This window comes from Watersipora subatra, chromosome 4, assembly GCF_963576615.1.
Source record: "Watersipora subatra chromosome 4, tzWatSuba1.1, whole genome shotgun sequence".
NCBI lineage: Eukaryota > Metazoa > Bryozoa > Gymnolaemata > Cheilostomatida > Watersiporidae > Watersipora > Watersipora subatra.
Window position 1 is genome coordinate 6848952 of NC_088711.1, and position 22877 is coordinate 6871828.

At 38.0% G+C, this 22877-nt stretch overlaps 2 protein-coding genes across 3 annotated transcripts in view; both read right to left on the bottom strand.

Moving 5' to 3' along the window:
• Positions 1 to 105: 105 nt before the first annotated feature.
• On the bottom strand, positions 106 to 8938 carry LOC137395042 (cytotoxic granule associated RNA binding protein TIA1-like). 2 transcript variants are annotated; one of them, XM_068081830.1, is made up of 11 exons: positions 8605 to 8938; positions 7176 to 7233; positions 6770 to 6857; positions 6139 to 6214; positions 4269 to 4374; positions 3860 to 3949; positions 2998 to 3082; positions 1949 to 2090; positions 1094 to 1272; positions 628 to 682; positions 106 to 353 (listed from the first exon to the last, which is right to left on the bottom strand). In XM_068081830.1, exons 1-10 carry the CDS (start codon positions 8830 to 8832, stop codon positions 655 to 657), a joined length of 1080 nt encoding a protein of 359 aa, XP_067937931.1. In that variant the 5' UTR covers positions 8833 to 8938; the 3' UTR covers positions 106 to 353; positions 628 to 654. The 2 variants fall into 2 exon arrangements, with proteins under 2 accessions (XP_067937931.1, XP_067937930.1); XM_068081829.1 differs by lacking the exon at positions 628 to 682.
• A 1024-nt stretch (positions 8939 to 9962) lies between these two features.
• The window catches only part of LOC137393445 (mini-chromosome maintenance complex-binding protein-like), a 37894-nt gene continuing 24979 nt past the window's right edge, over positions 9963 to 22877 (bottom strand). Inside the window, exons 8-13 of the mRNA XM_068079998.1 lie at positions 22094 to 22214; positions 21845 to 21965; positions 13916 to 14081; positions 11127 to 11260; positions 10739 to 10894; positions 9963 to 10341 (exon numbers count right to left, since the gene is read on the bottom strand). Of these exons, the coding sequence (XP_067936099.1) occupies positions 10153 to 10341; positions 10739 to 10894; positions 11127 to 11260; positions 13916 to 14081; positions 21845 to 21965; positions 22094 to 22214 (887 nt within the window). The 3' untranslated portion in view covers positions 9963 to 10152. The remainder of the gene's footprint in view (positions 10342 to 10738; positions 10895 to 11126; positions 11261 to 13915; positions 14082 to 21844; positions 21966 to 22093; positions 22215 to 22877) is intronic.

Genomic DNA, 22877 nt, shown 5'->3' on the forward strand with positions numbered 1-22877 from the left:
TTTGCTCAGACACAACGCAAGCGTGGCACAACTACAAACAATTTATTACGCATTTAGGGAATTCCATACTAATACTATAATCAAGGTATCATATTGATGTATAAATTGACAGCACAAAATACGAAAGTCACAAAAATATCTTGTGATAATAACACTAGTTTGTATGGAAATATATTATTATATAAATATAATCAGGCAGGTTTAGAATGCTGCCATTGCAAGCTATATTTAGAGTAGCGTACAAAAGACGCCCGAAGGAACAAGAGGTTACAAATGGCAGGCTCTTCTGGCTCGGCTGAACTCTCTATCAGTCTAGCTAAGATATCCAAAAGGCTTTACGCTTCCGGTCACCCCTATAAAGACAGAGAGTTACTAGTGTTTGTAGTACTAAAATATGCGTAGGACTTGGCAAGTCTATATAAGACCGCAATAAAAAGCAACAGGCTGAACAAGCAATTATCGTCCCTTTAGCGGAGTAGTGTAGGCAATGCACAGCTCAAACTATGATTAAATATTTGTAAAGAAATGCAAGCTCAATAGAAAATTGGATGGTTTTGTGTATCATCGTGAAGAACTTAAATAACAAACTTGGAAGCATTGGAGATATTATAGGAGGTCAAACCTTACCTCCCTGCTTCTAACTGTTTCAGAGATTTAATATCCATTGCCATACGGAAATGACCTGAAAGTAAATGTATGAGGTATTTATAAGACCCAAAATTTCAAACTGAATTTTATCAAATTTATTAATTGCTGAACTTTTTTTATAAAGGTTTATGGTTATTTATTTTAGCGGGCAGTCATACATACTAGCGCTAGAGTGATTATCAGTCTAGAATTTGAAATTATATTTTTTGTGGCAGGGCAGGCCCGGTTTGTTAACAGCTTCATTTAAGCACTGGAAAATCTGCTTGCCGAATTGAATTAAGCTGAATTAAATTTTATTATAGAATTCTGAAAACGCCTTAAAAGGTCTTGTGGTAGTTTTGAGCTGTGCATTGTGTGTCCTGTTATGACATAACCCAACTATGTTTCGTCTGTTCAATTAGAACCAATGAAGAACCCAGTTTACCCAAAATATAGGGTCACTTACCCAGCGTTGAGAGCTGCATAGTTATTCAGTGCTTGTAAGTGGTCTGCGCTTACTGCTGGATTGACTGGATTAAAGCTGTTGTAGCCCTGCATGCCAGTCGTGTTGGCTAGACCCGCACCTGCAAGGTTGTATGCATTCATACCAGCCAGTCCGGGGTATGTGCTCAGTTGACTTAGGAGCTAAAATGCAACCAAATATAATGGATTAGAGCTTGTAAAAGGCTTATGTGATGATATTTTCTGTAGTGAGAAACGAGTATTCTTTGCGAGTTTTTTCTGCGGCCAAAATTGTAAGTGAGAGAATACAACTTTATTTCGCGACAAACCAAGTAGAGTTGTAGATGAGTGAGGTACTTGCAGGTATATTTTATTTATTTTCTGCACTGTCTTACTTTTAATCTAAACTGAAAAATATTACTAATACAACTACTATTTGATACTAAATTACCATGATGGACAGAAAGTATATGCATGCTTAGTTATGTACGTGTCAAAACAATATTTCAAAACAAAATATGTAAATATATAACCACTAACAAAAGTAAAATTAAAACATCGTGCAGATTGTTTTGCAAAAAGTTCTCACGCTGTTGCCTCATTTTGAGGATTTTAGTGGGAAAATCTCTGATCTAATCTACACTGTAGCCATGCTAATACACTAGCTACTAGATTATAAATAATTTATCTAAGCTGAGCTGCTGCCATTAAGCAATAATTCTTCTATTGTGGTAGCATACTACAGGCGTAAAATGAATTTAAAATCTTCAGCGGTTCTTCTAATGAAGCGCTCCATTGTGAACCAAAACAGCATGCCGACGAGAAAGTGCTGTAAGTAGACCACGAGGAGTTATCTTACCTGTGGAGTGTAGTTCGGGATTGCGCTGGCACTGGTGGTCTCATTGGATTCTTTACCCCAAGAGCATTTGACAATGTATGAGCCAACTTCAGTGCCATTCACCTCTACTATGGCCTTACACGCTGACTCTTTGCTGTCAAACCTAAAGAACAACAAGTAATACCTGACAGCTACTTCGGTGGTAAGATTAACTCCAAACAGAGAGGGTTGCAGTGCTCCTGAGACTAAGGCAGCCAAGCATGAGATGGAATAGGGGCTGGGCTGAAAGAGCCCTCAAACTAGAACATTTGTCACAATAAGCTATCGATAGCCTTGAGGGAAACAAGTTTGTAATAACTTTCGAAGTAAAATGAAATATCTCAGTAGTGTTTAAGTCATTTAAAACAATTAAGCGCCATTTTTTAGCTGGACTGTCATGAAAAAGTATAAAAATATTCATTGAAACTTTTTTTTATTACATAATTTGGTAGACTAGTTTCAATGTTGAAAATGATATAATTTTGGCAACACACTGACTTTTCTTTTTCTAAAAAACACAAAGTGTGGCAACTAGGTTCGCTGTGATGACTGGCACTGCCAGCATCCAATTTTCTACCTTTCATAAATTTATCTACTACTTCATAAATTCTTATAACCCGAGTGTTAGCTCAGTGATAATTGACAGCAAAGTGTTAGCCTTCAGTATAACCGACCATTAAAATGAGACTAACAAATTGAATACGTATTCCCATTATTAAACACTTGTTGTATGGCCAGCAATATCTATTAACAAAAAATCTGCAGTTTAAAAAACAATTTTTCAATTGTTTTCTTCAAAAACTCAACATGGGTTCCAAAATTCAATTGTATACCTGTAAAGAGGTACGGTATTCAGCCTACCCTCACTATATCCTTGCTTTTTAGCGAGTTTTATTACCCATAATTATTACTCTACTAGATATGATTTGGGAACTTTTGAAAGCTGGTTGCAATTTTTGAAGAAAGTTCAAAATAGTCATTATTATAGTTTTATAGAATTGTATTAAATCTCATAAATGCCTATTACCAACCTCACAAAGGCAAATCCTTTATCCGCAAAGACTCGCACTTCCTGGATGTTGCCATACGGATGGAAGGTTTCTCGCATTAGCTCTTCTGCAAGTATATTAACTATTCGTCTTTCGTGTTGTAAAATCTGATGCACTCTATGCAATTCACACTACAGTCTCATCATAAAGACCTTGTCCCAGTGACGATATAATGCCTAACATAAGCTAACAGCGAGGTCTTCCTGTACTCCATTCATGAAATCAGAACATCTTAATTTTATTAGTCAGCAGCCTACATTCTCCTGCAAGTCTATGAGCTTAGCTAGTTGAAGTCTTCTCTATCGCTTCATCGCTTTCTATGAGAGTCTAAGAGCGCTGCATGCTTTACCATGAGACTAGAGCAAGAACTATGCTTTACCATGTGACTAGAGCAAGAACTATGAACACATCATTCTATCTATTCAGTTCTCATTTCAAAGAACAAAAATCTAAAAGATTTCTTTTAATGTTAGAAATCAATGTCTGAGAGCATCATGAAGTTGCCTAACACCGGTCTGGCTGGAGGTTAAGCCACTGTGTGACAGGTGTCAGTAAGTGGCTGCACAGCTGTGATTAAGAGGCTGCGTTGGTGACTGATTATCAAGCGAGCAAGCTTTGTGAGTAAGTTAGCATATATATTATTTTGATTATTGTTATGTTAGCATATATATTATTCTTATTATTGTTATGTTACCATATATCATCTTATTATTATTGTTATGCTAGCATATATATTATTCTTATTATTGTTATGTTACCATATATCATCTTATTATTATTGTTTTGTTAGCATATATAATATTGTTATTGTAGTAGTTGGAGGACGGAAATGCGAGCTGCTCACCAGAAAGGTGCTGCTGGATGCCTCCTATGTATACAGTGCAGTTTGTGGCACTCGACTGTTTAAATACCTCGTCGTAGTCAAGCTTTGTTGCTAAAACAGAAGCAAATATTTCACACTATTTGTTAGCATTGAAAACACTTTGATTTTATGTTAACTTTGTCGACTACACAAAAAGTAATCTACGGAGTAAATCTAGTAGGTAAATCTTTGGGATATGAAGAGAACCTGAATGCATTAAGTTGCCTCAGAATATAAAAATGTTTTACTCAGTTTTACTCTGATAATTTTTAACCAGATTTCATAGAATACCTTTCTATTCATTGATAAAGATTAGTAAATAAAGTTATATTTTGGGCTCGTTCTAGGTCAAGGTAGAAAAGTGGAGTCTGCACATGTGCATCCTACTCACTTGGTTTCTCTATGGCTGTCGGGGGCTTCCGTGATGCCCAATTAGTTCGTATTGCCCTGCTACCGATCCAGGCTCCATTCATCTCTGTGATTGCTTTTTGAGCATCCTAGAAAAAATATCTTTTTATGTTTTCATCTCAGCCATAGAAGCTTTAAGTATATCAGACTGTTCAGTAACTAAAAGTTATTACACAGAATCACCTGCTACCGCTAGTCACGGTTGCCACTGCATCAAGAACAGAACATAAGACGGCTAAGATCGCTTGAGGTTAGTTATTTGAACTTTTTAGTTTTTATCAACAAACTATATACTTTAGCTAAATGATCTTTACAAATGAAGTAATTAAATGAATTAAAGGAAATGATGTCAATCGAGAAGGATTTCATTGAAGCTCAATATTAATATCAAAGTTTCTGTCTTTCTATCTTTTCTCTTTCTATCTCCCTCACTCTCCCTCTCCTTCCCTGCCTTTTTCTCCCTCCCTCTCCTTCCCTGCCCCTCACTCTCCCTCTCCTTCCCTGCCTTTCTCTCCCCCCTCTCCTTCCCTGCCCCTCACCATCCCTCTCTCTCTCCCTTTCTCTCCCTCTTTTCTTCTCTCTCTTCTTCTTCTCTGCCTCCCTCACTCTCTCTTTTACTCTTTTTCCCTCTTCCCTCTTCCCCTCTCTCACTCCCTCTCCCTTCCTGCCTCTTTTCTTCTTTCTCACTCTCTCTCTCCCTTTTTCTTTCCCTCTCCCCCTTCTTTCCCTTTTTCTCTCTACTAAGCTTTTTTGTCTGAAACAATTTGTTATAGTGTCCCTCTACATACTGTAAGTAGGTATTTGGTGCCAAGAAACTTTGTAAAATTGATATTTTTGAGTAGAAACTTCTTCTGCAAGCCAAAACAACTCGACTAACCAATTCACTCCCGAGAGCAGCGCATTAAATAGTAGACAGCACTTGCTGCTTAAGCAGCCCCTCATGTTATTTCACAGTTTAAAAGAAACAGATTGCATGAATTAGTGAGTTGCGTGTGGACCAGTAGTGAAACCCTGCAGCTCGGCTTTAAAACAATAATATATAAACAATGTTAATAATTTAGCTGAGCGGAGATATTAGCCATTAACAACAAACAATCTAACAACTGAATGTTATGGTTGCTTTGCTACCCTTCGTGCACTAATATTCACCTATAATAAGGTCAGCATGGATGAGGTGGAAATTAGCTAATTGGACCAAATGAAAAAAATGCTTGCTTGTTTCACACCTTCTCTTCATTGATGATAATTCAAAACAAAACTCGGAGTCTATGAGAGGAAGGTGCTGTGCAGGTAGCGACTAACAGCACGCTGTGTAATATCGATAATGGCCGCTGGATGAAGGTTATATCTGAGTGGCCATTCTTCACATTCTCAATGCGTTTGATAATTTTATGGAATTTAGTGGTTTCTGAAATTTATAGTCAGGTTACGGCTGAAGAATTGTATTGAGAAGTTAGATTTACTCAGCCTACGAAGAGAACTGTAAAATCTATAGACTGAAGTTTGTATTTTACGCCTCAGACCAGTTCTGGAAGGATCTTGTGTAAATTCTTAATTCCATTATGTTGTGACAAAAAGGATACGCGTGTCATTTTTCTCAGATTGTTTGTTTTCCCTTCATCAGCTTGATTTTGTTTACTTTAGCAGTTATGTGTTCATATGTTTATAAAACTCTATCAGAGCATTGATCTAGCATTTGCCGATATGCCATCTTCCCTATATAACTAGAGATAGCTTTAAATCGATGCTTGACAAGTCGCTGCCTCTCTGACTTATTAGCTTATATAATGACAGTAAATGCCGATAGAGTTAAATGGAACACGCTGCCAGTGTCAGCTGTCAATTTACCATACCTCTTTATTCACAAATGTTACAAATCCATATCCTTTACTCTTGCCAGTTTGAGTGTCTTTGATGATCTTCACATCGCTGCAGACAGATAAATGGAACATGAATAATTAATCATTCTGCTGTATTTATGCTGTAACAGGGTATGAAATGCAGGATGTCTCTTTCTATCAAAAAGTCAATACAATTGATGTCATTTAGTAAAACTACTAGTGTCATCGATTTTCTTTTTGAGAACAAAAAGATACAAGTTTGCAATGTAACGCATGGTTTGTAAACCTGATATGAGCCGGAGCCTAATATAAGACCGGTGTTTGCACAGTCACACATACCCTATGTTTGGCCCAACGCTTCATCTCATATCAAAGAGATCTTCACAAAACGGACGACAATTCGCTCAGTTTTCTCGCACAAAATATTGACAATAATTAACTGCAGCAAAAAACATTGGCTGAAAAAAGGTAAAATATATGACTATGGGAAAGTGAAAATATATGATTATGGTAAAGGTAAAATATATGACTATGGGAAAGGTAAAATATGGGAAAGTGAAAATGAAAAATGTGAAACAAGCTAAAGCGCGAATTTATTTCATGAAAAATCTTAAATATTTAAGATTCTAAACACAAAACTTACGAGATCTCTCCGTAGCAATTAAAAGCTTCACGAATTTGTCGAACTTCCAGTTCTTGACTAATATCACCGACAAATATGTGGTGGTGATCTGCAACAAGTAGGGGAGTTTGAGTCTAGGTGAGTGAGACTGTTCCACAACTAGTTTGCTCACAGCAAATCAGCCACAATTTCTGTATTTCCGCATGAGTTTTACCCGCTATACTTGTATATATAGTTTGATGTACAAATATGCATCTTCATGTATATACTTGTATGTATTGATGCTTCCAGCCAATTTCCTAAATTCTTAAGATCATTGTTACCGAAGTTAGCTAGGTTTGAATTCTAAATAATACGTGATAGAATACGTGATGCCAACTATTATAGCGAATAGCATGTCAAGATAGAGAGGAGAGCAAGGATTTACCAGTAGTATCAACTTTCTTCAGCTCCTTGCCATACCCGGACCAATTCATTCTCATCGACTAAAATTGACAGAAACATTTAAGCAAGTTTCCTATTTAACATCAGTCCAGCAGAAGGAAGTAAACATAACTAAACTCAGATCTTGAAGATTAAAGGAAGTTCAACTCGTACAAATGAAGTCTGTTTAGGATGAGATCACTCATCGCCTGGCAACAGGTGCTCTCAATATTGCCCAATTCTACTGAAACAACGCGTATATTACATGAACAAATCGACGTTTGTTTCAATACCCCCACATGGTGAATGGCTTTGATAAAGAAACATTATTTTAGCTAATTGAAACCTGCCGTGCAAGACATTCATCTTCATTAATCCGCTTGAAACAAGTGACTCCTTCACACGCCCCGCGCTACCTTAACAAATAAGAAATGCAGGCTAGATTACGTACTGTGCCACTAAATAAATGCAAGGTATAGTCTTGGTCATGCTTTAACAACTTCTATAGCTAGCAGCATAAATTCAGTATAGAATAAACACAAAGTTTAAGAAAACATGCATATATCTAGAAATGAAGGTCAAATCTTTGGCCCGATAGCTAGGACGATTACAACATATCGAGATTCAAAATGTGTAAATGCTGTAAAACTACAAATACAAAAGTAGAGATGATTAATGAGGAAGATACAAAGGGAGAGCAGATCTTTTGTTAAACTGGAATAAATAGTTAAAATAACAAGCAATAGATAAACTGACAGCAAAATTGCTTTCTCTTGGCTCTAATTGGTTGGCTAAACTGAGTGTCCCGCCAAATGTACACAGGACGAACTTAAGGCTCGTTTCGTCTCTAATTTTACACAAAATATTTCAAAACAAAATTTTTCGTTCGGTCAAATCATTGATTGAGTCTATTGATCTAAAATCAATCCAGTTTAGAAAAAGCGTTTGAGGAGACGAAGAAAGAACATTGAGATTGTTACAGAACTTTCTGGGTTTACGAGCGGGTAGCAGCTGAATGTTAGGCAACCAATGTAGTATGAGCAACAGGTAGCAGAGCCTCATCATACAGAGAGGTAATAAGAGAAACAGAAAAATAAAGAAAATCACCTCCAGTTTCCTTCTGGCTGAATTCAAAAGCACATATCAGTTACATTCAGGAGAGAACTAGGACAAATCAGAATTTAAGTAATACAGAAATAGTAGACGGTAGCAGATGACGCGCTGCAATACAATGCTGAAATGCAGCAACCATGGTTCAATCGTGAGAGCAATTGTTGCGCAAGATACGAGCAGAGTTTTTCTATTATTCTGCACCTCAAGAACGTCTCAAATACATCAGTATTGCATCCTTGATATCTTATCTATTGACCATTTGAATAAAGCATGACAGTGAAAAATTCACACACGCAATAGTAATCAAACTAAAAACTTACCAAGAGACCATTGATGTTCGCGAGGTTCTGCAGGCTGCCCATACTCGTGAGGCTAGATAGATTATGGTCTATGAGGTTTGGCGTGGAAACCTGAGGCGCTCCTGTCAAGGCTCCATTATTGAGATTTGGTAGCATTGATGTTATACTGTTTTGTGTTTGCGCAGCAGGATTTTGCGGCATCGGATACAAGTATGGATACATTAGCGATGTGGTGTTCGGAGAAATCATTTTTGCTAGGTAAAGTCTTCTAGAATAACCAATATAAATACAAAACTCCCAACAAAGATTGAATGCTTTTTTGTAAGTGTAAGGAGCCTACTCGAACACAGGTCTGTAGATGTGTAAGCACTAGGCAAGCTTTGAGCTGCTTCTCCTATATAGCTAATAGCGCTGTATGGCTATCTGAGCTCCACCAATAAACTGGCCGCTTAGCTTCAAGTCTCCTTTGTGTGAATTTAGTCAATATTAGTATTTTTCTTGCTTCACTAAATTGATGCGATCAATTCATCTATCCTGTCATTGGTTTAGAACAAGGTATCGTTGTACGCTGAGAAAATTTGACAGCCATTCATTGCAGGTAAACATTATCTTAGTTCAATTCATCCTTGTTATCATAGCATAGAATGATTGCAAGCGCAGCTAGGATTTCTAAGGCATCGCTAATGGATTCTGCTCAGGCAGCTGAAAAGGCATTCAAACAATTAAAATGTTTTAGGTTGCTTTATGCTCTCAAAAATCACAGCAACTTTAAATAAAAAATGCTAGTTAAAACGGATGGCGTGAATTATTAGCACTTAAATTTACACTAAATATTATGCTCGTATAATGGTGTCCTTGACTACTAAAACCTCATAGCTCTTCGTGTTGACTTAAGTGCGCTGGGTGTGTAGGTGCATTTATAGGATGGCTTGGTCTTCAGCCCTCATTACAATAGACTATGCGTCAGTTCTTGGCACCATGCGATGTAGTTTCACCTGATCATTATACTTCAAGCTTTGCATCTTTAATTTTTAACTCCTTCCAACATGTATTTTTTAGGTTTCTTTTCCATAAGTGACATATTGTATATGAAGAAACAAAAATATAAAGAAACAGCAATGACTCTACAATCTATAACTAAGCAGGGAAATCTAATAAACAGAACATTGCGTGAACAGATTCCCCAGACAGGTAATATTTCATCTAAATTCTTTCAAAAGATAACTATTAAAGAAATTTTGACGGCCAATTCGTAAGACATTTGATGCATGAGTAGAAGCTGATATGAGAGACTTGCTTACAGACAAATAATAGGAGTTAATAGAATGGCTGTCTGTTGCTGACTTTAACCGTGTTAAGGTTAATAAGGTAGACAATGGTAAGTTGTGCAGGAAGCAGACTATAATGTGCGTACATAACCTGAGTATGAGTAATTGCATAACGAAATTAGGACAGGAATCAGAGAATTCTAGCCATGGTTAGACTTGAGGGGATTATCATCCACATAACACTGTGAAATATTGTAACAATATATAAAAAAACTAACAGACTTGTAAAGCAACAACAATATTAGCTATGAAGACGTAGTTTCCTCTGTACTTCCATCGACTTAGCCTTAGACCACAGGTCAAGATTTAGAGTTTTTTGCCCATATGAAATAGCCAATATTCGTGACAAAACAAGCAGACGCTGAAAGTCCTCTACTGTCATGTCATCCTTATTCTCTTGTCTGCATTTGACGAAATCTTCTTGGAGTTCCTGTCAATGCAAAGGAGGATCAAGTAAATGTGTGACTCAAGTGCATCACTTTAAATATCAAACTAATAAAGTTTGATTTGACTAGAGGCAAGTTATATTTGATATGCATTGGTTAATGTCAGTTTCGTAAAGGAAAAAGCCCTTCAATATTACAAAATATTTTTGAGCAGTCGTAGCACTGAAAGAGTTGTATATCTCTACAACTTCCTCTGATGTAACCTATAAACATAATAGTATCTATTAGGAGAGGTGCTTTGCTCATGCCTGCTATTTAATGCAACGTTACCAGAATATGCTGGACTACAGCACTTCATAGCTCATATCAAGGTCATTCAAAATAAAATAAGCAGAAAATTTATTTAAAGAAAGAGAAAAAGGACGCGCTGAGGAAAGCTACCTGTGCCATATTGAGTTCATACTCGATGTCTGGGAGGAGGGTGAGATAGAGGCGTATGCTGTCAAGCAGAACAGGACTGAGGAAGACTTTGATGGCTTCGTGTCTTTCTTCTATGCTCCTGTCTTTGCTCAACTCCAGGGGCACAGTAACATCAGACTGCATTAGATGGTTGTAAGACAGCCATTTTAGAAAATGCAAAACAACACTAAAGTGCAGTCTTACACCTTGACCACACGTCACATTCCTGCTATGCTGGCACACAGATAGACAGACATTTAAATAGATGAATACAATGTTTACATCATGATGTTACGCGATCATAAAAGCGGAAACACAGGCCTATGAATGTAGGAAAACAATAGAGTGCACCTTTGAGGTAGCGACTCACCGTGAGAAGTGATTTGCCCTCTGACATCGTAAGCACTCGCACGTCTGTCTCAAAATTCAGTGGATGAAACTTGAAATCATATGCAACAGTCTGCCACTGCATAAGATTGCCCAAGGCAGTGAGATTTGTCACCCCTGCAAACAAAAAGTGAACAGTGAGACACAATACATACACCGCCTTGTGTTTAGACTCCATATATTAAGGAGTGACAGAGAGACATTCGTCTAGAAGCAATATCAGTATGCTTATACATCAATATGATGACTTTTACTTATCAACAGAAAGACTCGGAGTTTTCTGCTTATGAACCCCACAGCATGTGCATACAACTTCCTATACACTTATTAAGTGCCAGAAAGGGCCACGCGACTAATCAAGCGTCCAGAGCTTTCCAACACCAGCTGAATATTGAAAGGCAGGTTACGATCAACAGAAGATGAACGTGTCTGGTTTACAATGCTGATCAATCAGTCATATAATATGAGGCAGACATTATTCAAGTTATACAAGGGCTGAAATAGGTCATGCGACAGAAGTGAGAGCCAATGACTCCTAAATACATAGTTGTAATTCTGCTGAAATAACAGACTTCAAATGGAGTTGTTTGAGGAAGCAGTTTTCACTCAAACTCATTAACAAATATAAACTATATAAGAAGGTTCTAGACTTTGCTAGTAAAACTTATGGCGGGACATGACCAAGCCATGTGGTTTTCAAATTTTTATTGTTCGACAAAAAGTTGATCGTAAGGAATTGACCTATATAGTTAGTGAATGTGGACATTACCCAGCATAAAAGTCACTGTTCGGCAAACTAACTGTGTGACACTTACCTATTCTTGAGAAACTTTGTAAACGAATGCTCTACACATATTGTTGTTAGTGCAGACAACTCCTTATTTATTCAATTCTATTTTATAATTTCCATGAAACACCAAATATTTAAATGCAAGCACTATTAGAGTAAATATCAGTCTAGAGAGATGGTGATAAAAAGCCTATTAAAAACACTATTAGGCATCTCAGCATAAGTAAGACACCACCAGATCAATTGTGTATAAATTTGATACAGAGACAAATACACCGAATAAAATATTTCTTTGTGAAAAACTGCAGCGTATGATTCTGAATAAGACAGGCTAAAAAACACTTTCACAATTATAGCATGGTCATGCAGCAAAACGCTAGCACATAACCATAACTGTTACGTACAACTTTTATCGTATTTGCTAGGTAAATCAGACACGCTGATTCCGATTTTGTACTCAAAATAAAGATTGGTCCACTAACTTTCAGAGTAATGAAGGCTTTTTTACAGCGTTTTAATATCGGTCTCGAAAACAACACAATCAGTACAACAAGCTCCGCCCATAAATACGTGACGTATGCTAGCTTTTCAGGAACGGAAGTTAAGGATGTTTAGTCAGATTTAGAATAATAAAGATGGGCGTCTTAAAACCCACTATTATCTAAATTCAGCCTTCAAAATAATCTCAGTCTTTTACGAAAGGTAGATGAGCTATTTAAAATCGCATATATAAAAATGAGCTCAAAAAAGCGCGATAACAATGCTAGCTTGTGATAAAATCGCACTTTTTTGAGCTCATTTTTCTCGGCGTTCAGCCTATTAAACATCCTGTAACAAGCTACGAGCAATTTTAAATAGTTTATCTACCTTTCATAAAAGACTGAGATTATTTTGAAGGCTGAATTCAAATAATAATAATGGGTTTTAAGACACCCATCTCTATCATTCTAAATCGGACTAAACATCTTTAACTTCCTTTCCTAAAAAGCTAGGTTACGTCACATATTTATGGGCGTAGCTTGTTGTGCCGATTGTGTTGTTTTCGAGACGGATATTGAAACGCTTTAAAAAAGCCTTCATGACTTTGAAGGTTAGTGGACCAATCTTTAGTTTGAGTACAAAATCGGAATCAGCGTGTCTGATTTACCTCGCGAATACGATAAAAGTTGTACGTGACGGTTATGGTTTAAAGTTCACGGTTGCGTTATAAGTCATTATGCGTAACGTAACAAGCTAGCCTCAGATGTAGGTCACGGCTCTTTTTATGATAAACTACTAGCTTTACTAGCTAAAGTTACTCAAAATCGGCGGGTAACTTTTATTACCCAGGTAACTTTTAGTACCCGTGCAACGTCAGTCATTCAGTGGTGAGTATATAAAATGACATCTGTTACTGACAATGACTGGTTAAATAGCCATTGTCAGTAACAGATGTAATACATATGTCTGTGTGTATATATGTCTGTGTGTATATAATATATATATGTCTGTGCATATATATATATATGTCTGTGTATATATATATGTCCGTGTATATATATATATATGTCTGTGAATATATATGCCTGCGTATGTATATATATATATATGTCTGTGTATAATTATGTCTGCGTATGTATATATGTCTGTGTGTATATATATATATGTCTGTGTGTATATATATATATATATATGTCTGTGTATGTATATATATGTCTGTGTATGTATATACATGTATATATGTCCGTGTATATATATATGTCTGTGTATATATATGTCTGTGTGTATATATGTCTGTGTGTGTATATATACGTATGTCTGTGTGTACTGTGTATATATGTCTGTGTGTGTATATATGTCTGTGTGTATATATATGTCTGTGTGTAACCAAACTCTGTCTGTCTACAGACTTGAAAGGACCATAAGTCATTCATAAATCAAATGAATGTCACTAACAAAAAGGAATACGGTTCAGAAACCATAAACAAGGAATGAGGACTCACCCTGCGTGTCGAGTTGACCCGGTGACATGGCTGTCTCATCGAGAATAAGTTGAGTTCTGGCAGGCAACTGCAGCACACCAGATACAAGACGGTTGGCTTCATGGTCTTTGGCCGGCACAAATGTCAGCTTGTTAAGATTGTCGAGTGTAAGGGGTAGATGGTACAACTGCACGAGAGGGATAGATTGTCGAGTGTAAGGGGTGGATGGTACAACTGCACGAGAGGGATAGATTGTCGAGTGTAAGGGGTAGATGGTACAACTGCACGAGAGAGATAGATTGTCGAGTGTAAGGGGTGGATGGTACAACTGCACGAGAGGGATAGATTGTCGAGTGTAAGGGGTAGATGGTACAACTGCACGAGAGAGATAGATTGTCGAGTGTAAGGGGTGGATGGTACAACTGCACGAGAGGATAGATTGTCAAGTGTAAGGGGTAGATGGTACAACTGCACGAGAGGGATAGAATGTCGAGTGTAAGGGGTGGATGGTACAACTGCACGAGAGGGATAGATTGTCGAGTGTAAGGGGTAGATGGTACAACTGCACGAGAGGGATAGAATGTCGAGTGTAAGGGGTGGATGGTACAACTGCACGAGAGGATAGATTGTCGAGTGTAAGGGGTAGATGGTACAACTGCACGAGAGGGATAGATTGTCGAGTGTAAGGGGTAGATGGTACAACTGCACGAGAGGGATAGAATGTCGAGTGTAAGGGGTAGATGGTACAACTGCACGAGAGGATAGATTGTCGAGTGTAAGGGGTAGATGGTACAACTGCACGAGAGGGATAGAATGTCGAGTGTAAGGGGTGGATGGTACAACTGCACGAGAGGGATAGATTGTCGAGTGTAAGGGGTGGATGGTACAACTGCACGAGAGGATAGATTGTCAAGTGTAAGGGGTAGATGGTACAACTGCACGAGAGAGATAGATTGTCGAGTGTAAGGGGTGGATGGTACAACTGCACGAGAGGGATAGATTGTCGAGTGTAAGGGGTAGATGATACAACTGCACGAGAGGGATAGAATGTCGAGTGTAAGGGGTGGATGGTACAACTGCACGAGAGGGATAGATTGTCGAGTGTAAGGGGTAGATGGTACAACTGCACGAGAGGGATAGAATGTCGAGTGTAAGGGGTGGATGGTACAACTGCACGAGAGGGATAGAATGTCGAGTGTAAGGGGTGGATGGTACAACTGCACGAGAGAGATAGATTGTCGAGTGTAAGGGGTAGATGGTACAACTGCACGAGAGGGATAGAATGTCGAGTGTAAGGGGTGGATGGTACAACTGCACGAGAGGGATAGATTGTCGAGTGTAAGGGGTGGATGGTACAACTGCACGAGAGGATAGATTGTCAAGTGTAAGGGGTAGATGGTACAACTGCACGAGAGAGATAGATTGTCGAGTGTAAGGGGTGGATGGTACAACTGCACGAGAGGGATAGATTGTCGAGTGTAAGGGGTAGATGGTACAACTGCACGAGAGGGATAGAATGTCGAGTGTAAGGGGTGGATGGTACAACTGCACGAGAGGGATAGATTGTCGAGTGTAAGGGGTGGATGGTACAACTGCACGAGAGGATAGATTGTCAAGTGTAAGGGGTAGATGGTACAACTGCACGAGAGAGATAGATTGTCGAGTGTAAGGGGTGGATGGTACAACTGCACGAGAGGGATAGATTGTCGAGTGTAAGGGGTAGATGATACAACTGCACGAGAGGGATAGAATGTCGAGTGTAAGGGGTGGATGGTACAACTGCACGAGAGGGATAGATTGTCGAGTGTAAGGGGTAGATGGTACAACTGCACGAGAGGGATAGAATGTCGAGTGTAAGGGGTGGATGGTACAACTGCACGAGAGGGATAGAATGTCGAGTGTAAGGGGTGGATGGTACAACTGCACGAGAGAGATAGATTGTCGAGTGTAAGGGGTAGATGGTACAACTGCACGAGAGGGATAGAATGTCGAGTGTAAGGGGTGGATGGTACAACTGCACAAGAGGGATAGATTGTCGAGTGTAAGGGGTAGATGGTACAACTGCACGAGAGAGATAGATTGTCGAGTGTAAGGGGTGGATGGTACAACTGCACGAGAGGATAGATTGTCAAGTGTAAGGGGTAGATGGTACAACTGCACGAGAGAGATAGATTGTCGAGTGTAAGGGGTGGATGGTACAACTGCACGAGAGGGATAGATTGTCGAGTGTAAGGGGTAGATGGTACAACTGCACGAGAGGGATAGAATGTCGAGTGTAAGGGGTGGATGGTACAACTGCACGAGAGAGATAGATTGTCGAGTGTAAGGGGTAGATGGTATAACTGCACGAGAGGGATAGAATGTCGAGTGTAAGGGGTGGATGGTACAACTGCACGAGAGGGATAGATTGTCGAGTGTAAGGGGTGGATGGTACAACTGCACGAGAGGGAATATGAAAGAGTGCACCAGCCCATAACATGCAGAATATTATCATCTACATCTATGTATCTGCTTCTGATGAGAAGGCAGCATCGATCAACAATAAAAAGAACAGTCCTTGATTCAGGTCAAGCGAGACAAGTTGCTGTGTTTAAGTTCTGAGACTCGTAATTAAACCATTGCCAAGCCAAGACCAATACTCATGAGAAAGCAACTCCAAGTCTCATGATATGAGTATATATGTACGCTGGCTTCTGAATACAAGGCTATGTGTGAGAGATTCTTTGATTATGGAACGTATATTGTAATAGAGGGCCTTCAGGAGAGCTCAGAGGCAATTGTTACAATATATTCTTCATGATGCAAGATTGACTTTGATTTCAGCTTGAAAAGGGCAGTGCCTCAGAACACAATGTACACGCACTCATATTTTCAAGAGTGTCAACATCACATATTTTGTAATAAAGTAGTATATAAACTTGGTATTTCAAGGTAACAATGGCATGCCAAGAATAGCAAACTATAGTTTCAGCCAATAAAAGACAATGCAACAAATCACGATGCCAATAAAAAGCAATGTAACAAATCGAAGCACAAATAAAAGGCAATGTAACAAATCGCAGAACCAATAAAAGGCAATGTAACAAATCACAGCACCAATAAAAGGCAATGTAACAAATTGCAGCACTAATAAAAGGCAGTGTAAAAAATCGCAGCACCAATAAGAGGCAATGTAACAAATCACAGCACCAATAACAGGCAATGTAACAAACCGCATTGTCAATACAGCTGTATAAGCTCATAGCACTTTGTTTTTTAGCTCAAGCGGCTCTCTGCATACAAATATATGTCATCTTTTCTATTCATTGCGCAACTGAGTAGAGCTGGACTGGTATGCATTAGAGTAAGAATATAATTCGTGACGAGGAATTTTCTCAGATGGATTCTTTTACTATAGTGGGATTCGCTCAACACTGCGACACTAACATACTGTTTACCAATACAGTAATACTTCAACTTACGAGTGCTCCAACATACAAGAATCTTGAGATACGAGCCAGCTTTTAAGCAAGTGTTAGCACTAACATACGAGCCATGCTTGAGATACGAGCACGTGAGTCACTTGCCAAGTATGCCGGAGGTGTTTTATAAGAACAGCATCACTCTGTATTTTTCAACTGCTCAGGTTATACTTTTGTATCGTGTTTTTTGTGCGCAATTTTCAGTGCAGAATTATGTGAATTAAAAGTACTGTGCGTTGACCGAAAGTTTGCCAGTAAAATGAAAAATAATGCAAAGAAAAAGCGAATAATAACAGTTGATATTAAACGGGAAATTATTGAAAAATATGTGAAATACATATGCGTGATTGAATAATGCTAGCTCAGCAACTTGACAGAAATGGGTCTATCCATAATCACCATTGTTACAATTAGAGCATAAATTTAATTATAAAAGATTGGTATTGCGTTTAAGATGATTTTAAATCAGATATTTTCTTAGAGCTCAACAAGCTCTTTCAAAAGATGTATAATATGTCACACCAAAGTTAATTTTTACTGAGAAACCTCTTAGTTATTGTGTCACTCGCGTTACATCAGAGAAATATGCATTTTGAAGAGCTAGTTGCTTATCCTTAAAACTCTCTGATTTGTTGGGAAGCAAAATTATAAAAACTTATTTGTCTTATTTTAAAGAAGCCTGCTGACATATGCACTAAAATTTTTCCAGATATTAGATGGTAGTGGTGAACTACATGCTTGTAAACATGTCACCGCTGTTACATCCGACTGTCACCATCGTTACGCTTCTTATATTCTGTAAACTTATAAGTATTTAAGTTCACTGTAATGAGATCAATAATGGTATTAAAGCTAATGATTACAATATATATATAGACAAGCCTTAACTTGAAATGTTTTTTATTGGTTTCAAAGTATAAAATATAATAATATAATAGTTATAATACATGACAAACATGATTAGGCTTAAATAACGTAAGATGAAAAAATGAATATTGATCATGTAATTGTGAGAATGTACTAACAAAATGTTTTAGATCATTCTGCATGCTCTAAATCTTCTGTAAAACATTACTGACCTCTTTTAGAGAGAGTAGGACAAGACAGTGACTTGGCTATATTATGAAATTCTACCCATGATATATTTTTTGTATTAACAACAAGTGTTTTTTGGCTTCACTCTTTAAAAAAACTGCACTTTAGCTTTGAGGGCATCTACTCTGTTTACCACTCCTACATAATGCCTAGAAGTTTATTTTTTCCAGGCAGCAACGTTAGCACAAAATCCCCTTCTTTCATTGTGCTTGCTAGTTGTTTGATGGGTTCGGAATTGCACTCACTTTCTGGGTCACTGATTGCATGGTCATCAGGATCTATGTAAAAGTTAAAACTTTCCAATGGCATACTTTTACTTTTCTATTTTGTTTTATTTTATCTTTCCTCATCTCTATTGCCATCTTCTGACAATGATAGTCCAACTGTCATTGCTAGTTTATGGACAATCTAGCGACATTTGCTTGGGCTGTTTAGAAGTGCTCGATCAATCTTTTTACAGCTTTATCTTCAGATTGTGGGTTGCCAAATTGGGAAGTGGTGGCTACAAAAAATGAATATAACTTTAATAACTTTTTTTACAAAATACATGAAACATTAACTTGAAACATCCATAATGTATGCATATGTAGTAAAGCATTAAGTTTTTTGAAGAAAATAAATGAATGTACATACCTGGCAATTTTACTTTCAAAAGTTTTTTCTCGATCTCTGTATTGCTCAACTCTAATTCTTGCTTTCTCTCGAGTTTCCTTCAATTGACCTTCTGTAAGTTGAGCTCTTAATTTTGTTCTGCTCTTTTGATTTTGATTAGAGCAGTCAAATATTGAGTCTATTGTTTTGAATATTGACGTATTTTTCACGATATTTACGCATCTGCTCTGCAGATGTTGTCTTACCCATGTTGAAAGCAGAAATGACCAGCAGACTTTCCACCTAACAATATTCTGTTTCAAGCACTTGTTACAAGTTGCTCCCATGAGTAGATTTGATGAAATTTTGAACCATTCTCAGTATCCGAGTCTCAAGTCTTAGTAATACATTTGTAAGATAGGAACCGTTTGCTAACTTGCTAGAAGCTTGTTAAGTTCCCACAATGGCTTAAATTTACAATATAATGAATAACTCATACATGAGAACATCAACAACACCACAAATTACTGTTAAATGTGAAATTCACTCAAATTAATCCTATAGTTAGATAAGTTGAGGGGTGTAACAATGGTGACAGTGTAACAGCGGTGACGCAAATTTCGGAAATATGTGCAATTTTTAGCAAAACTGAAATTAGTTATAGGTACAGCGTATAAAGTTAGCGTTGAAAACAAATTACTACTAATTTTGAACTAATAATACAGGTGTAGTAGAAACTTATTGATGTTTCCTGTCACCATTGTTACTCAAAACATGCCAACCTATAGAAGAGCCCCACACCAATAGATCAGTGCACCGATGGCCAATTTATACATTAACGGACAGCAAAGCCATTGTGAGATCCATTACAGCTAGATATTTGTGTTCAGAGTAATATGTATACCATGTACAAGCATCTCTATCTTGCCATTATGGCCATAAAGTATTTTGTGCATATACACTAACTTTAGCAAACTATTAAAACACGATAGAGGAGCACTACCCCCACAATTATTTTCCATCTTAGGGTTTGGTATGTATACTTCATATGTGAAGCATTATTTTAATGAAATTACTGTTTTGAAATTTTTCCAAAAAATCCATTTATTTATGGATAGGCCCAAATACATCCACAATTATCAAACAGAAGGATAATATTCAGGGCATTTAGTTCGCAAAAGGACTAACGATAGTTTATAAACGGCACAGCGATCTTCACGACCGCTTATGGAGAGACTGCTCAGACATTGGTTAAAAGATAAACAATTGGCCGGTGACAGCGTACTGAAACGATGCTATGTGAAAAGGCCGGGTGCTATCTATCAAAACTATAAAAATAGACATTCGGACAAGTTGGCTAGTGGTCGTGCATTAACCCTTTGTGACGACACCTGTGTTCGTCCTAACCGCAACATGTTGAAAGGGCGACAAAGGCAAACGTCCTTAGATAGGTTTATTTTAAAACGGCTGGCTGGTCGTGAAAACGAAACAAAGGAAAAATTAGCTAACCAGCGAGAAACTTCAAACTATGAACGCCGAAGAAATTTTAATTACGTTAAGTTGAAAATGAAAGTTTGCTTTTAGGTTTGCTTCTAAGTTTGTCTGTTAAGACATTGATAAAATCCAGATTTATCAAAGTCAACTGTCGTAATGAAGGATAACTTATATCTCCCTCCCTGGCAAATGCTAGCGTTAGCTGCTATTGTATGTATTTAATTTTACATTTTAATTAATCACATTTCCTTGCATTATTTTTAATTGTTGCTTTTTGAAATCAGGTGGTAAGTTAGGACAATAACCAACAAGTTCTTTCTGTTACAATATCTTGTTTTATTTGCATTTTTAGTGTATGGAAACCAATCAATATATATTTAATTGTTCTCTATATAAATAAATTGCACCAACATGCGAGCAAATTAACATACGAGCTCAGTCTCGGAACGCATTAAGCTCGTAGGTTGAAGCATGACTGTATATTCACTAAAAGATGACCACCCGGTCTGACCAGCCGCTTCAGCTGCCCAATCAACACAGAGGTGTATAGAAGGAGCGAATTGGGCATCAAAGAAAGCAGGTAAGGCAGCAATAGAATAAACATGGCTGCGGAACTGCTGAGACAGAAAACAGGAAAGCAAGAAGACAAATTTCCTAATTCAAATATTTTTGATTAAAGCACGGAACTATAAAAAATCCACTGCATCTCAAGGCATCCCTAAGAGCTGAAATTATAACTTGTGGCAGATATCAGAATTTTTAATCAATTGATAGAGTTATAGAAAGACTGGCTAGAAGTAAAGAAATGAATGTGTGACTCATGAACTTAGTCAACAGTGAATGAGGACAGTGAATGAGTCAACAGTGAATAGTTAACAGTGAATGAGTCAACAGTGAATGAGTAATAGGAAAGAATATCCAGGTAAGATTAGTTGGCAGCAAGGATGCCACAAGTAGTGACATCACCAAGTATTACGTAAGATGAACGATTGTTTACAAGATTCGCCTGTTCAATGGAGAGTGAAACAATATGCATGTTTTATCAAATGGCTGGTTGATACTGTATATGGAGGCAATGTAAGTTCTGGTCAAACGTGTATAAACATTTGAGCAAGTTGAAAGAAGCAACTAACGCTTGAAATGACATTAGGTTGATGATCACACGTAAAACAAAACTCTCAAGTCCAACATGCTGCAGACGGACAGTTTCACAGGAATACGGCTCTATAGGAACATCAACAGTAAAAGATGATTTAACTATAACATGATAAATTAGTCAAGGCTGATAAATGCTTTGAAGTCGACTCACATTAGGAACAAAGCTTTGCAGAAGCTCAACAAGAGATGACGTAAGAGGGCTGACAGCTGACGGCACCCTGGTTAGATTGAGTGTCAGCTTGCCGACAGCCACGCTGCCTTCCCTCTTGTACCTAGGAGTAAAAACAAAAGTGAGCAAGCAGACAGAAATAGTACAGAATCTGGCTCAGCGCCATTAGTATCAGCATCACCAAATACAGAACTATGTATATATAATAAGGTAAAAAAGAAGACAACTCACACGGATGAGAGGAGATGACAGAGGAGGTATTCGGCTGCCAAGCTGTCACCGCACAAGGCGTGCTCAAGAACTGACAAGAGGTCTTCTCTGATACTTTGACTTTCGCGCTGAATTTTCTCAGCTGAAAATGACAACAAGATGATTAAATTTGACTGACTCACATGTCAGAGATGTGAGGTGCCAGTGCTCTAAAGGCCTGTCTACACACACCAACATGTCAGAGATGTGAGTTGCCAGTGCTCTAAAGGCCTGTCTACACACCAACATGTCAGATATGTGAGGTGTCAGTTGCTCTAAAGGCCTGTCTACACACCAACATGTCAGAGATGTGAGGTGTCAGTTTCTCTAAAGGCCTGTCTACACACCAACATGTCAGAGATGTGAGTTGCCAGTGCTCTAAAGGCCTGTCTACACACCAACATGTCAGATATGTGAGGTGTCAGTTTCTCTAAAGGCCTGTCTACACACCAACATGTCAGAGATGTGAGTTGCCAGTGCTCTAAAGGCCTGTCTACACACCAACATGTCAGATATGTGAGGTGTCAGTTGCTCTAAAGGCCTGTCTACACACCAACATGTCAGAGATGTGAGGTGTCAGCTGCTCTAAAGGTACAGGTCTTGAGATACTGCTCTTGAGGTACAGTCATACCTCAACATACATTTCAATTTATACAGCCAGAATGTATGTCAAATAGATAGAACTGGCTTGTATCTCAAAGGTTTTTTGTATCTAAAGGCAGAAACTTGCTGCAATTTTGCTTGTATTTTGCTTTTCTCGACGTTG

What these genes read in the sequence shown, in the direction of transcription:
- LOC137395042 (XM_068081829.1), bottom strand. Translation starts at nt 8,832, where the DNA reads ATGATTTCTCCGAACACCACATCGCTAATGTATCCATACTTGTATCCG. An exon ending in GAAGAAAGTTGATACTACTG is followed by an intron (nt 6,858 to 7,175) that starts GTAAATCCTTGC and finishes TACTTGTTGCAG; the next exon opens with ATCACCACCACATATTTGTC. An exon ending in GACAGCCATAGAGAAACCAA is followed by an intron (nt 3,950 to 4,268) that starts GTGAGTAGGATG and finishes CTTCTGTTTTAG; the next exon opens with CAACAAAGCTTGACTACGAC.